The sequence below is a fragment of the Symphalangus syndactylus genome, chromosome 6, assembly GCF_028878055.3.
Source record: "Symphalangus syndactylus isolate Jambi chromosome 6, NHGRI_mSymSyn1-v2.1_pri, whole genome shotgun sequence".
NCBI lineage: Eukaryota > Metazoa > Chordata > Mammalia > Primates > Hylobatidae > Symphalangus > Symphalangus syndactylus.
In genome coordinates this window covers 81,098,129-81,114,747 of record NC_072428.2, presented here as the reverse complement: position 1 = coordinate 81,114,747, position 16,619 = coordinate 81,098,129, and the positions used below count along the sequence as shown (strand labels likewise).

Here is a 16,619-nt window from a genome sequence, read left to right as displayed (position 1 = left end):
GGGTAGAAGCAGGACAGACAAGAAGCCAGGCCAACAAGAGCATGAGCTCTCCTGCCTCCCAGCATCCACCTACCTCGCACATGCAAGTGCCTTGGCTCTGCATCAGGTAGACCCGGGTTCAAATTCCCGCCCTGCCATCTTTTGCACATTACTTGCCCAGGGTTGTTTGAGTTTCAGTCTCCTGGGGTTTAAAGTGGGGATGATGACGAGGTTGTTGTGACTGAAGAAGATAATGCATATAAATCACACTGATGATTATTGGGGGGCTAGAGATGCATCCTTCATACTTCCCCAGAGCTCACATCAAGGAAGCTTTTCCTATGCTAGGGCTGGGGGTGGGTGACGAGAGAGGCTTTCGCTGAAAAGGCATGACCAGAGAATAAACAGCAGGCACCACTCTCTCTTAAACACAGTGATACCAGGGGAGGGGCCTTCATGTGGAGACTCTCATGAGTCTTACTCTGTTCTGCGTCAGTCCCTGAGGCTCCTGGCCTGGATTTCACCCATTTACCATGTGACTCCTTCCCCCCAAAGTCCCGCTTTTTTCTCCTGTGACCCCAAGACACTAACAAAACAGCTCCCATCTCCCATTTCCATCCTCGGGCTCAGAGAGGCATGGCTGACTCCAGGCTGCCTGGGTGAATTCCTGAGACAGAGCCGGTTTACAGTGATCATTTGCAGGCTCTGAACTAAGGAACCCCAAAAGTGGACACTCACATGTGATCAAAGTGGACACCCAGGCACACAGTCTCCCTGCGTTTCCTTTCTCCTTATTTGTCTGGAGGAGCCAGGAGTGGGCGGGCTGCAAGCTGCGGTGGTCTGGATGATTCATTTCCTCCTCAGAGTCAAGAGCTGCGTGTTGGTGTCAGCGTGAGGCCCACAAGGGGAGAGCCGAGGGCCTCTGAGCAAAACATTAAGTGGGGTACAATGAAATGAAACATTTATTGAGCATCAGTTTATAAGTCCTTTAAGGAAGAAAAGAGCAAGCGAGAGGGAAGAGCCATTTTGCCATTTTATCCATTTATTATGTACAATATTAAGGCACAAGTTTAAGCAGCAAAGAAGAGGAAAATCTTTGGCTGACCAACAGCATCAATATTTGCTGTGGGGGACAGGCAGTGTTCTTGGACTCCCCACACTGGTACACAGACCCATCTGGCTGTACAGCCATGTACATCACCCCTCAATACAGACTGGAAATATGAAGACACTAAATGTTACAGCCAGATACCAGAGTCTGCTGGGAAGAGCCGGCACGAGCACGGCACACTGCCACCAAGCACAGCGACACACACACACAGAGCAGGTTGGAGGGCAGCGGCACCAGGACAGCTGAAATCGGGTGCCCATGCTTACCCTTGTTTCACAGAATTTTACACAATTCTGTAAGTGCTCATGGAGGAGGAGGCTCCCTGTTCCTCCTCAAAAGGAAAAAAAAAACAAAACAAAACACCTTGATTCAAATAAAACCAATGTGGATATATTTGCTTACATTCCGTTTTGTAATAAATACTTACAGGTGTCTCTATGTGAACAGACTCCTAGGCACAATCACATGTAAACACAATACCAGGCATCCAGACTTTGGGAGCTGATACAAGAAAATGCTGTATATGTACTTCAATATAGAGAGAGCAGTATTCTAATTTTGTGAAGAAGCAAAGTTTCATGACAAAGAAACACCCCAGTCACATCATAACATGACAATAACATGCACTAAAGTAAACACGGTTTTACAGAATACCTACCAGATGTTTATATGAATGATTATGCACTTTTGTCTGTAGTGTATGCAGAGATGTGAACACATAGGAGGCATGGCAAGAGAATTGATTTTTAAAAATCTGTGTGCTAATGAGGACGGTCCTCCCTTGAATTGGACACTTTGAGAGGCTCTGAGGCCAAAGACTGACTCCAAGAAATTTCTTAGGGATTTTTTTAGAAACAAAAATGGTGTAACTTACCTTCATTGCCATCTTTGTTCATCCAACTGTGCTATCAAGCACTTGAGATTATTTCCAGAACTTAAATCCATCCTCAAAGGAGGAGGATTTCTCATCTCTAAGGGGAAACCAAAGGAACATGCCAAGCCCCGAAGGCCATTCTAGTAGAATAGTTCCCAAGATATTTTTACTTGGCAGCACTATAGTCCATCAGCACATAGTGTCCCAAAAGACACCTTTTAAGGAGGGCGGGGTGAGATGAACACTTTGATCTTCTGTATGTTAAGAAAAGAAATTCCCACAAACAACCCTATAGTCATACCTCATATGTATGCACTCACTTATACACATGTCTTTATATACCATTAAATTACTAAGTGAGAAAAGGGTATACTACTTAAGAGAAAGAGGAAAAATTGCTCGTTTGTTCCAGGAGAAATTCACTTACTGAAATGCTAACTTTTGCATTTCCCCAGCCTACCAATTTCTGGTAACTTCTTAATTACTTTGCCTATCTCCCATGGAGCCACACGTCAGAGGCAAACTCATTAAACAATCGTCACACCTAATGAAGACATTTTAAACACTTTAATTACTTAAACAACAAGAAAAGAAACATTTACAAGCATATACCAAGGCTGTCTCAGATTTCAGGATGTGGAGAAGCCAATGGTAGGCTGGACACTCTCTGGCTACTTAAAGCCTTACCCATTTAAGAACATTTGTGGGATCCCACTGACTATGGCCATGGTACTCCTTTGCTAAGAGGAGTGCAAGATCATTCGGAGAACACAGAGAAGCATGCTCCACTTACTCCAGTGTGGACGCGGGGCAATACTCTGGTTTTGAAAAACACATCTCTTTGCTCAGCATAACTCCCTGCAGTCAAAACATGAGCCCCCTGCCTCAAAAGCTTTTAATGCCCCAATCCATTATCCACTGCTTCTGAGGTCCCCAGCCTCACCTGAAGTCTGTGTCCCTAAGTCTCTGGGACTCAGGTCAATGAGGAGGAAGGAATTTCCCACTCTCTCAGCACCTGGCATGAAGGTGCTACAGCCACTGCATCATGACAGTGTGCACCCAGGTGAGAACAAACAAGAGTAATGACTGGCTGCTCTGCATGGGGCATTCTGAGTACCTCCTTCCCGAGTAACAGAAGCACTGAATTCTCTGTTCCAGGTTCAGAACTAATTTGGTGCAACTGTTTTGGTATCCATGCCAAGCCTTGTGGAGTCAAACTCATACGTGAGTTCCAAAGAGCAACCCCAGAGGACTGCACTCAGAAGGGCTCCACCACTGCCTGCTCTGCCAACCAAAGCCTGAGGAGGGCCAAGGCAGCCCCTGCCCTGCGTGCATGGTTAGAACATGCTGAACTCCGCAGTGCCATTGGCTGCCAGCCTCTGGGAGGCAGAGAAAATGCTGGGAAGAAAACACTAAGAAAGGGTTCTGCACATGCTCTGAAAGTTTTGGAAGATAATGTGTTTCTCCTGGCAGCTTAGCTATATGGACCTGCAGACAGTAATAGTTCTTATGTACACAGGCATCTAATCAGTGAAACTCTAGCGTCAGAGACCTCACTCCAACTTCTCCAATTCCATATAATATCCTGGCAGCACACAGAAACTGCCAGACAATGCAGTCCAGGGTGAAGCAGAACAATGCTGGAATACCTTCCCGTGAAGCCAGGGCCTCTCCCCTTTACCCTGAGACAGGACCCTCAAATTCTATAATCAAGTTCCACCGGGAAAGTTTGAAGTCCAGGTCTCTGGGAAGTGCAGAAATATTTTTTAGGTATAGTTTGGAGCTGTGCTTTGGTGGAACACAATAATTTCCATCTATGCCTGGCATTTATAGGTGATTCCAGGAGTTCTGGGCTTAGTCCTATTTCTTAGGCTCTGAGATGTGTGATAGCTGTGTGTGTGTGTGTGTGTGTGTGTGTAGTTACACGTGCACACACACATCACAGACAGGGATAGAGACTGCCAAGATGCAGTGCCGCATGTTAGAGGCTGTACAGCCAGGGTCTATGCCCAATGCCTCTCCAAACTTTGTTTTAAATCATCCTAGCTTCTCCTGGCTGTGAGATTTCAGGAAGGGACTTAACCTTTCTGAGCCCATTTCGTCATCAGTGCAATCAGAATAATAAACTCACCCCCTGTACTCCAGGTGGGTGGAGGACTAATTAAAAGGTACTTACCACACTGTTTGCATACAGTTGGCACTAAGAAATATAGTTGCATTATTTTTCTGAAAATCTGTTTAAGATACTGTAAGCTGCCCAGAACTCAGAGCAGGTGCTCAGTATATGGCCGGACTTCAGGAAAGCTCTAACGATGAAAGTATTTAGTGCCCTGGCTTGGCAGGAAATTTCCCATAGAAGAAGGCATTTTAAAGCTATAGATCCCATTCTTAAGGAAGAGTCTTAGTAGGTTAAGAGAAAAAAAATACGGTCAAAGTCCAAAATACAATGCCGTTGAAGCCCTGAAACATGGCGATGTGTCTGTTTACAATGAAAACACTTGGCAGCTCAGGCGGACCTCGAAGAGCAAGCCAAGTCTGACACCTGATTGGGGCAATGAGGTGTCTGGGGCATGAAGACCAGGCTTTGGGAGAAACGGCTGGGTCTCTCACTCTAACCTATGTCTAAGGGAGGCAGCCCAAGTTTGGGGTGGCCCAGACCTGATGGTAGGGGCTGGCAGAGTTGACTTACCTTCCTATCTCTAGACATTTTCCTTTCTGGTCCATCCCCAACATAAACTGGGGTCACAATGTCCTTAAGAGAGTTAGTTGCCATCTCCTAACCTCATCTCCTATGAAATGTGGTGGGAACAGAGATTAAGAATAGATCTCTATGCCCTCTCCCCACCCATGTCCATTCTCAACCCTTCCCCCCATTGATGAGGCCTCCTGTGTCCTCTTCCCACACCCTATGGCATGGGGCGAGCGCCATGCTCAGCCTCTCTGAGCTCCTCAGTTTTCCTGTCTGCACAACAGGTACTTTGATGCTCAGTGTGAGACTAGAGGAGGTGATGAGCAGGTGGCACAATGTGCAGTGCCTACGGCCAAGCAGAGCCCCAGAGGGCCAGTTCCCACTCCTCTGTCATACTGGGTGGCACAGAGGCTGGCCAAAGCCACTGATTTCTTCCCTCCCCTCTCCAGCCTACACCTCTTGTCTTCCTTCTATCACCTCAATTTGGGGAGGCTATAACTTCACCGGGGTTACACACCCAAGACCAGTCCATTTGAGGACCCAAGCAAAGTTTCCTGAGTAGCACTCTCTTGAGTGTTTCATTTAGAAGGTACCTGGAAAAGGTACCCCCCTTTCTTCCTCTAAGCAAGCACGAGCAAAGGGAACTGGGGAAACACCGATCCAGCTGACCTGGAGGCAGAAACATCAGGACCCTGTAGGACCGCCTCTCTGATGCCCCGATGAGCTTCTCCTCTTTTCTAATCCAGCATCTCTTAGATTTGTAAATGAAGCCAGTGTCCGCAGAGCTGAATATGTCACAGCAGAGGTCTAACGGACCCACCACCTAACACACTCCTGCCTCTTTTCCATGGCACTTCTGTCTCACTTTGAATAAACTGCCTCAAAACTGAAATCCTGAAAAACCTGACAACACTGTATATACACTGGCCTGGTAGGTTACAAGAGAAGTTCACAACAGAGGCAACCTGGTGCTACGGAGGTCTGGATGCTGATCGAGAGCAAGGAGAGGCGTGCGCGAGGGAGGAAAGAGTGTGAATACACTCATGAGGCTCAATACAAGAAGCTATATGGGAGGCTGGTGAGATTCTGGAAACCACTGAGACAACTGTCTGTAAATTGTCATCTGTTTCCTGGAGTGCTGTCCTAAGTCTTCCCCAACAGAGCAATGGAATGTGGAAATGTTAAGCTCCTTGCAAGAGATCCGATGTGAGAGACAAAAAAGCAAGTGCCATGATCTTAATGCAAGATGTCACAGGGACCCACGGAATCTCCTGCCTCCTCAAAGATTGCTTAGTTCACAGTTAGAATGAGGCTCGCAGCTGCAACCCAGCTGTGCAAAGGTGAAGCAGCCAGGAAGTCGGCACGTGGCTTTGTCCTACTGGTCACTATCAAACACAGCAGGAATTATGACAGTTCAGGTACTGCTCTCATAAATCCCATACCTAAGGAATTCTGCTATGTCTTATTAAAAAGAAAAAAATGAAGGAACAACAAAAAATTAAAGACTGTAAAGCAGAGACAGAGATGAACTCAGAAGTTAGGATGGATGGGGACCGAGATCATAATCTATCCTGTTGAGAAAATACTGCAGAATTCAGAAAAGCTAAGAAGCCCAATCATCTCTTGAAAATCCAAACCAAACAGGTAATTAGGTGAAGACCAGCTTTCATATCCCTCTCGCCCTCGATGCTTCTTCTCACTGCCACACTCACACACACGGGACGCCCCATGGTTGGAACAGGTGGCACTGCATTATGCCAAGACAGGCTCTCAAGATTTCTTGGAGGCTTTTCTTAAACCAAACATGCTAAGAGGCAAGGAGAATGGGGGTATTCGAAGGATGATCCACATTTGGGTTTATCTGTTTATAATCAGAGAATGGGGGTACACAGGCCCTCCCAAGAGATACATTTTCTGTACAATGAAAAATTCAGTTTCCTATTTCTTAACTTTGTTTGCAAACCTACACGCCTCTTCTCTCTTCCAACAGGTGTAATAAAATCCATCGCATTCTCTTCTGTCTTCAGTCTTGTAGGTCTCCTGTTTTTGTGTTTAACATTAATAAAATGTGTTCTTATGAGTCTGAAATCTTTATCAGTTCAAATCATTCCTGATTTCCCATCTACAACCTTCTAGGTCTTTCTTCTTTCTCTGCCGCTTTCCTTGTTTGTCAGTGTTCTGTACTCAAACTCCACAGGGATGGCAGTTAGATGAGGACCTCCATCATCTCTCCATCAGGGAACTCAGGCTTGTGCAGCAAGCTGCTGACCCGGCCTCTGTGGTCAGGTGACTTCCCATGGCCAGGAGAGTTCTCTGCCAAATAGAGGGTAAACATCAGCTGCCCATTCCTCCGGAGGGGCACAGGCTTTCCAGATTCTCTAAAATGGACCCACGTCCGATACCATTGCACACCCAGGATTCTCACCACAGGGCATGTGAGATGATCCAGCCCACAGTGGGAACACGCAGAATGACTGGGCCAGGATTCAGACAAAAATACAAACCAGGATGGTGATGGGAGAGGATTCAGAGGGTGAGGATGACAGTGGGACTCTGCTCAGGAGCCCCTCACACCCTCTGCTCAAAACTATCAGGTGCACATTCTGAGCCAGGCACTTTTTACATGTTCTCTGGCTTACTTGGAAAAGAATTACATCTTTAAAAAGTGACAACATTGTATTTACTTGTCTACTTTGAAAAGTGAAATAAACAACCCCCTTGGAGGAAACAGTTAACTTAAGCCCCACAGAGCCTGCATCTCCTCAAAAGAATTCCTGAAAAGGGAGGTCCCCATGACCATGATTAGTCTCAGGTTTTAGGATGTGGAGAAGCTAATGGTAGGTTGGATACTCTCTGGCTACTTAAAGCCTTACCCATTTAAAAACATTTGTGGGACCCCACTGACCATGGCCATGGTACTCTTTTGCTTAAGAGGAGTGCCTTAAGAGGCCAGGTCTATTCTTACCCAGGACACTTCGGGACTCACTGCAAAGATCACCTCTCCCAAGTTGTCTTCCCTTAAATACTTTAAACAGCTCGTTAGTCCTGGCCCAAGTGCTGTGCCACAAGTTAACCGACTCTGCAGGTCAGTCTACATTCTCCTTCCATCATACTGTCCTCCACTGAGGCCAGAATCCCTGGCAAGTCAGATCCCTGAAGGCAACAGTGAACTTGTGCCTTTGATGTACGTACCTGGTGCCTAATTCTGGCTCCCAAACATACCAGAGGGCATTCAGTCCCTCAGAGGGTCTGTTGTCACTCCATCCGGGTAAGGGTTAGTTAAAAAGCATGCATTGCCAGGGTAGTCTCAAGCTGTGCACTCATTTCAAATAGTAATAAACTAGATGTGTCTATATGGGAACTTTATTCCCATAATAAGAAAGGGCACACATATCCTAAGTGCATTAGGATAGCATCCCCATAGAGGAAGAGCTGATGGGTGCCCCTGCTTCCTCTCTAGCTCAACAAAAGATTCTCTTAGGCCAGACAGTTCCACAGTTTTCAGGGGCGTCAAGGTGGGGTAGCCCACATACCCAGTTTCTCTGCGGTCCCTTTGGCCGCTGGGTGTTTCAGGACAGGGCTGTGAGCAGGGGTCGTGCTCAGCCGGCCGCGGCTGGGGAGGGACGCCATGCTGGGCCAGAAGAGCTCGGCACTCTTGTCGGTCTGTGTGCTGCTGTCCTTGCTGCCTGTCTTGGCGTGGGCACTGCTGGCTGCCGTAGTGGAGGCTGTGGAGGACAGTGCTGAGGTGGGTGGGGGTGGCAGCAGTGGGGCAGAGGCATGCTCATGGTGCTCCTTCCCCAGCAGCAATCCTGAGGGCAGAGAACAGATTTTTCAATGACATTCTTTTTTATCCTTTTTTTTTTTAAAATCTAGTCTTGGAGATCTGTTCCTTGTTGACTGATGATTGCTTCATTCATTCACTGATTCATTCCCCAAGCATTTAATAAACACTTATTACAAGCCTGATAAAATAACAAACACTGAGAGAATAAAAAATGGAAGACCTAGTCCCCTTCCTAAAAAATTGTAGGTTTTTTTTTTTTTTTTTTGGAGTAGAGAAGTAGTTGTCAAGTAAACTGATTATAACTTAATATATAAACTGCAGGGTACAATTATTCACAGGGTGGTATGGACAAACAGAGAAGTGCCTAACTGCCAGCAGGAGGGGTAGGGAGGTTCCTGCAAGGCTTTCTAAAGACCATGCTTGCTGTCCCCATTGTGGCCCAGAAGGGCTGGCCTGAAGTGTGGCAGTGTGCTTAAGAAAAACTACAAGGCTTCCCTAGTCCTAGACATGTTCCCATTGGCTTGCTGCTCTTCTGAATAGTTCACAATTCCACCCCACTCCTTGTAATGGATGATGGTCCCCCATAGGCTTGGGTTCAAAGATAAACATGCTACCTGCACATTTCTGCGGTGGAACTGTAGCCTGCCAGAAGCAGAAAGCCAGCCAGCCTCCTAGGAAAGGCCACTTAGCCCTCTCCTTACCCCCTTCCTCAAGAGTAGTGAGGCTGGGGTGGGGAAGAGGGGATGCTGGCTATGGAAATGGGAGGCGTGGTGTGCAGAGGTGTCCATTTTCCTCAGAGCCTTCCTGGAAAGCTGGGCGGGAGGATAACTTTTTATTTTTAAATACAGCACACACGCAGGAAAGTGCCAGCACCCTAGAATGCCAGCCTATAGAAAATGCGGTAAGCGCAACCAAGTATTTGTTCTCTTATCTGGTTAGATAGCCAGCAATTCATAAAGTATCCTCGCCAGGGCTGTTTTAAGGTGCCTATTTAGAACTCAGAGCAGTTCAGTTTGTCAAGAGCAGTGCTTCTCAAAATGCAATGTGCATAACAATTACTTGGCTATATCGTTAAAAGGAAGACCTGATCCAGCAGGCAGGGCCTGGGATTCTGTATTTCTAAGAACCTCCCGGATGGCGCTGGTGCCACTGGCCCACAGACCACGCTGAGCAGCAAAGGCCTTCACCTGCGCTTCCCACATCATCTCACTTCATACTGCACGTCATTCCTGCAAGACAGGCCTTATCCTGTCTTACAGAGAAGAAAATGGAAGCTCAGAAAAACTAACATCTCACAGCTAAGAAGCAGCAGAAATGGGACTCAAACCCAGCTGTGCCTGACTTGGAGTCCAACCTATGTTCTTTCCACTTCATCGCCCGGCCTGTGGAAACTCCAGAGTCTGCAGGATGTCCTCGTAGGGAGTGACAGGCTGAATAAGTCGCTAGCCAGCCATAGCTCCTGGGAGCCCCTGGGCAATTGGGAAGGTATATGCTGTCACCTCCACCTCCTTCCAGAGCCTATCGGACAAGCAATGGTGACAACATGTGGGGAACTGCGCAGTCACCCATGAACCTGCCTCAGCCCCTCGGAAAGTCCCTCCCTTTGTTTGTGACACGTGGACACCAATGACAACAACGAGGAGGAATATCAGTGCAGGGAACACAGCAGCTCTTCCTTCAGACAAGTCCTCCAGCTCCCAGGCCTGGTTTAGACATGCCAGGTCCTGGGGCATATGGGCACAGACACCAGAGATGCCTGCCTGGCTGCATGTCACAAACAGGGGACTCCCAGGGAGGTTTCCACCAGAGCTGAGCAGATTTTCAAACTCCTTGACCAGGCCTGTCTCAGCATTGCCTCCTGGTTCTCTAGCTGGGCTGGGAGCTAAATGTCCTTGGGACAGTCTTTGATGCTCTCAGCTACCGTCCACATACGTCTTCTTTGAAGTGCATTTCCTTTGGGGGCAGGGGCTGCTGAAGCCACCAGTGGAGGGACTTCAAACAGAGATCCTGGCTGGGAGCCTTTGATCCCCCCAACTCTGTCGGGTTCATATGGAAGCTCTTATCCCCTCTGGCCCAGAGCAGCCAGTCTCCTCTGGGGTCTTATGCTGAGGACAACTGGCTCTCAGCTGCACAGAGAAACAAAAACACGATCTGATGAGGGGAAATGCATCAAAGAAGGGCCAGACCCCTGGAGAGGCCAGAGTGCAGGGGAAGGGTGTGGAGGACCTGTGTGTGGGCATGCTGCCTGCTTCTCCTCCAGCTTGGCTAGACCAGCCAGCCAACAAGCCCGCCTGCCCCCAGGAAACCTACTCCTGGCTAAGACCACACTTAGGGAACGTTCCTCAAAATTCTGCCCATGCAACAACAATACAGCAAAAACTTACCACCCCTACCTTATGCGAGAGAGCACTTCTTCCAATGTGCTCTCCCCATTATCCCATTCTTCCCTCCCATGCCCCATGGGGTAAAGCAGGCAGACACTGTCCTCCCTTTCTAGACATGGAAGCAGAGGTGGAGCCATCATACAACTGGTCTAGAGCAGAGCCAAGTTCAGAGGCGTGATGTCTCTAGGCTTTTCCATGAGAGCCTTTTGTGTTATAAGGGTCACCTCAACTTACAACAATAATAGATAATTATCATCTGAGTCAACCCATGGCTAAGAGCTACTCCAGTGGTGCAGTCTTTAGAATTTACACAATGCTTCCACATATCTATAACTGAAGTATGATTGATTTCCCTCCCCACTTCAAAGATGAGTAAACTGAGACCAGGAACTATTCAGCGACATTTCCGTATCCCATGAGTGGCAGAGAAGCTGTCTGGTCTTGCTTTTCCAATCATGGTCTGACAGAGGTGTGGGGCTCACCTATGCTCCCCTTCCAGGTCTTCTCTTCCTTCTTCTCCTCGGCCAGCTGGCTGCTGGTAAGAGAGGTCTGGCGAGAGTGTGTCCCAGTAGCTGCTGCTATGGATGGAACGGAGCGGGCAGGACGTAGGCTGGAGGAGTCTGTCTTCCCGGCATCTTTACGAGATCGCTGCTGCAGGACCTTAATCATAGCATCTTTCTCTATGATTTTGGCATGGAGATTTTTAATACTGTAAAACAAAACAAAACAGTCTCCATAAAAAGCCACTTGGCTAGAAAAACTTGAAACATTTACCTCAGGCTGTCCCAAGGACTTTAATTGTAATTTATGGATACAGGATGAAGAACAGTACGAATCTTCAAACGTTGATAATCTCCAAATTGTTAAGACAGGTCTTTTATCATATGTCAAAAGAGTACACCTTCCCTGGCACCTTGGGAGACTGGGACTTCAGGGAGGTACAGTTAGAATGACTGTGGCCACATTCCTGGACTGAAGTGGGCTGGGGACTATATTTAGAGGGTCTAGCATTGGCGGCGGGGGCCAGGGGTAGGTAGGGGATAGGGAAGCATAAAAACTCTAAAGCCTCAAATAGGGTGAGCTTTCAACTAAAGTCAATTTCTCTATTTTCTAAGAAAAAAGAACCAAGATGAACAGGTTCTCTGGTAGAAGATGATTTTTCTGGAAGAATGCTGAGTTATTTTCACAACTTTGATAGTAACTCACTGAGCCTATCTATCAATGGCTCAACTACTCAGCCCTATTTTCACATCTGCAAAATAAGAGGCCTAGGGCTCCCAGGGTTCCACAAGCCCTCAGGTAATGAAAGGGGCAGGCTAGTTTTACTATTTAAAAAAGTATGCTGGAAATTTTGTGTAGCCCATCAGAAGAGTGCATTAGCTAAATATGTTCTTTATTTTGGACTGGAATATATAAATTCTGGCTCAAAAACTCTGAATCTTTGGGATATAATGTTTCCCCCTTTCAGCTCATAACGTCATAGAGATAGACACCAAGAAATAACACAGACATCTAAATTCTTCTGTCACTAGACTCAGCCTGCATCTTAAAACCTGCAGGTGACACGCAATTTCCCCCAGAGAACCCCGGCACCAGATCCATTGCTGAGTGGAACCATGTGCTTAGGTTGGAACCTTTTCCTTCTCTCCATGGCACAGCATGGGGGAGGAGAGTTTTTGGAGACCTCATGCTCATAGCCTTTCAGAACAGGACAGAGAAGCAATCTGTTCTGGAAGGCCTGGAGTGTGAATGCAGCGGGCCCCACGCGTCACACATAGCCGTCCCTTACGTGTATTCCATGTCCTGACACCTTCTGTTGGCCTGCACCACCTCCTCCTCCTCTTGCCAGATGTGGGCCTCCAGCGAGCTATCTCCATAGCTGCCATTCCGTGAGTGGTTGATGATGGTGGTGTCCCTGGCAACACAAGGATATGCGTTTGATCACAGGAAACCTTCTTGCTTTGTCTCAATGCAAACAGACACAGAACGGAGAGGCTGGTGTTCATGCTGGAACAGAGATCAGATCTGCATCTCCCATTGGCTCATGAAAGCTTTCCCTCCCAATTTCCCCAGCTCAGTTATCAATCTCATCTGATGCCCATACAGAGAAAGGTGTAAGTGCTTGCGGAGAGGTGACCACAGGGTGCTGTACTAAAACTCCACAAACTCCTTCACCCACTTTTCCTCTCCTGAATTCTGTCCAATTCTCTTCCTTAACTAGATAGAATTAAGCAGTATCTAAGGAAAACAAAATAGAATTCAAAAATCAAGTCCCTTCCCCCTTCTGACTACATTATATATGTAGCTACACGGCATGTTATGAATATGTAAAATGGGCACCTAGAGATTTAATCTACTGACATATGGACACCATTATTATTATTGTATTTCTTGGTGTTTCCATGCTTGTACTTTTTCATGCTTGCCCTATACCTCACTTTTCCAATCAGAGTTTAGGTTTTATTTCTGTTTATCATCCATATAGCATAGAATGCCTACTTCAGTATTTTACAGTAAAATGGGGGCTCAGTAAATTCTTAAAACTGAGACTGGTCCTCTCAGAGAGTGAGGCTCCAAGCTGAAGTCTTCCTTCATGTTGTATTCTGTCTCACTTCTTGTTTTATGGGACCTGCCTGGGATGCAGGTCAGGACAATGTAATAGGCATGCCAGGGTCCAGGACAGAAAGATGAAGGCAGACACTGTCTTGACAAGTTCAGGTGAGGTGGGTGCAGTGAGGGCAAGGGCAGACACAAGAAGATTAAGAAGCAGTTTCACTGCAAGCATCTGTCTGACTATAAACAACCAGTTACAGCTAACTATTCCTGCCACTGCTTTTGACAATTTAATTACTGCTAACTGACAATGATTAGTAAAAATAAGATCACTGCATCATCTAAGTGATGTATCTCAAGATGAAAGGCACAATAATGGCTCTGACTACATGAGTACTTAATTAGTAAGACATGATGTAGCCAAGTAGTTCACATCTTTTTAACTTCATATTCCAATGTACAATCACACTGAAAAACTTTTTTTTTTTTTGAGATGGAGTTTCATTCTTGTTGCCCAGACTAGAGTGCAGTGGTGTGATCTTAGCTCACTGCAACCTCCACCTCCTGAGTTCAAGCAATTCTCCTGTCTCAGCCTTCCAAGTAGCTGGGATTATAGACATGCATCACCACATCTGGCTAATTTTGTATTTTTAGTAGAAACGGGGTTTCACCATGTTGGTCAGGCTGGTCTCGAACTCCTGACCTCAGGTGATTCACCCACCTCGGCCTCCCAGAGTGCTGGGATTACAGATGTGGTGAGCCACCACGCCCTGCCTGAAAACTTTAAAGCTTTTTTTTTTTTTTTTCCACAGAACAGCCCAAAACAGAAAAATAGAGGCCCCTTTAATGACAGCTGTCAACATTAATGAGCATTTACTTCATACATGGACTGGGTAGGGCATGGTACACATGGTCTCTCATTTAGTTCTCACAACTTGTGCACAAGGTATTATTATCCTCAATTTCTAGATGAAGAAACCAGGGTTAGGTGACATTTCCAAGAATACTCAGTTAGTGAATAGGGAAAATGGATTCTAACTCAGGTATTTATGACTCTAAAGTCCATACCCCTAACCATCACTCTATACTCCTGCAAGTTTCATATGTCTTTAAGAAGAAGGTCTCAGCAAAGATGAGTAAAGATAAAAACAAACCAGAGGGCATATGTGAGAATGTGGCTCAGAAAAGTGCAAAGTGTCATTGAAAATATACTAAAGGCCAAATGATGTAGAAAGCAAACAAGATGCTTTAAACATATTTGCAAAATTATAAATTCACACTATGGTGCACAAAATCATCAATACAGAAATTAGTGGCTAGAAACATTTTCAACAAATTTACTTTTGGAGACTTTACATGGAGCTGGAAACAAATCTGAAAATTCATGTTTACATTGCCAAGTAAGGAGAGCAAACACAATTAGAGGAAAGCAACTGAGACAGTAAATATATAAAACTCTGAAAGAAATATTAATTGCTTTGAAATTTTTAAAAATTTTCAAAACCTCCTGCACGCATAAAAGATAAGCTGACTCTAAAAATTCTGACCAATACCATCAAGATGCATAAAGATGGGAAAACCAGTTGGTGTACAGAAGTTATTTTCTTTGCTTAAAAATCATTGATTATAAATATAAAGCATGCATCTGCGGTTGAAAAGTCACAAAACTAATGGCTGGAAATAGTAATTTTTACCAATTTGTCTGTGGCCATTCAGCACCTAGTCAATAAGAGCTCAAAATGTTTACCTTTCTCAAAAACGCTTCATTTTCCTTTTTTCTCTTACTGAAAAGAAAAAAGCAATTCTGAAATGACAGGGGTTTTCTTTGAAAAGAACATTGATTGGAGCTATCTGAGGTTCTCTGAACCTATTCCCCCACCCAGAAGGGGAAGACTGTAATGGGGAGGTTAGTTGCTCACAGAATTATTAGATGCTCAATAAGTATGTGTAAAAGCAAAGAAGACGGGGTGACAGGGATGGAAAGGGGCTCCCTCTACCCATCAAATAAGGCAGAGAAGAGGAACAGTGGGACTGGGTAAATCCCGCAGAACTCCTGTTCTCTGGGGTAAGAGTCATTCCCCCTTGTATGAAGGATAAGAACAAGGCTGGGCCTTGAATCCTGTGAGTAGGTGATTGTGATTGGATCTGTGGTTCTACTCGCCCCCTACCCTCCCTCCTCTGCCCACTACAGGATTTATGTTTTGGACCCATTCATTCCCCAACTTCTGAATTTTACTTTCTAGTCCCATTCACACCCTCAGGGCCCAGGATCCCAAACAGACATCTAACGTGATAAACCCACGGACGCTGAAACAACAATGACACATGGAAGCCCCTGTGTCATTCCTCCAAGGTCACACATTTACACTGCTACTGGGGCTTTAGTGTCCTCAGCCAAAGCAATGTGGTCAGCTTCACTGCTCTCATCATTTATATTTCACATGTGATGTAAGTGACACTCAGAAGGGCTTATCCCAGATCACACACGCACAGTCAGGAAGGGAGGGAGAAGCCCTGAGCGCAGGTGTCCTGCCTCCCTGTGCAGCGTTTTTTCCATTAAAGCATTCTTTCCATTAAAATTGCAGGGAGGAAGGAAACTCCCAGGGCAACCGTGGACAGCAATGCACTAGACCACATATGTCCAAGAAGACCAGGTCTCTCTGTGACTTTATGATGACCTGTTCTCTTCCTCGGAATAGAGAGGAAATTTAGTTATTAGCTTAGAAAACAAAAAGCTGAAAAAAAAAATTTCAATTATGTAAAAATCAACCAATGTTTCAAAAGGCTTCCCTGTGCCCATCCATATACTGCAGGGACTGAACTGGAGGCTGCGACTTTCCTCCAACTCTCGACCCAGGACCCCAGGGCTTCACCACACCATCTCAAGTGTCTATCCCCACTCCCAAAGCCTCACTCTCATGGATACTGCGGGCTGCTTCCCATCAAAGTGTAAACACATAAACACATGAACAACGTGGAAGCACAGAAAAATGATTCCCAAACGGTCATTTTCCACATGGGTCTGTAGGTCTTTCTCGGTGCAAGTGTGCTATGGCGCCCACTGCAGACACCAGCGCCTGAATGGTGGCGCTGCTTTCTCCAATTCCTGGAGCTAACATCTGAGCATACTACTGGGGATTCTCCCCTACTTCGATAATGAGCCTGAGAGTCTGTGAATAACTTCAAGAGTATCCCCTCTGCACCCCAACAGGCCTTCTCATAGTCATTAAAAATACAGTAACCCA

General features: G+C 46.1%; 1 protein-coding gene across 13 annotated transcripts in view; it reads right to left on the bottom strand.

Moving 5' to 3' along the window:
* Positions 1–1,003: 1,003 nt before the first annotated feature.
* The window catches only part of AMOTL1 (angiomotin like 1), a 136,757-nt gene continuing 121,141 nt past the window's right edge, over positions 1,004–16,619 (bottom strand). For 11 of the 13 annotated variants that reach the window (XM_055283310.2, XM_055283315.2, XM_055283312.2 and 8 more), the window contains 4 exons: positions 12,611–12,736; positions 11,304–11,530; positions 8,187–8,462; positions 1,004–6,966 (listed from right to left, as the gene is read on the bottom strand). In XM_055283310.2, coding sequence (XP_055139285.1) covers positions 6,860–6,966; positions 8,187–8,462; positions 11,304–11,530; positions 12,611–12,736 — 736 coding nt within the window. In that variant the 3' untranslated portion in view covers positions 1,004–6,859. The remainder of the gene's footprint in view (positions 6,967–8,186; positions 8,463–11,303; positions 11,531–12,610; positions 12,737–16,619) is intronic. The other 2 variants (XM_055283313.2, XM_063642049.1) reach the window with 1 other exon arrangement.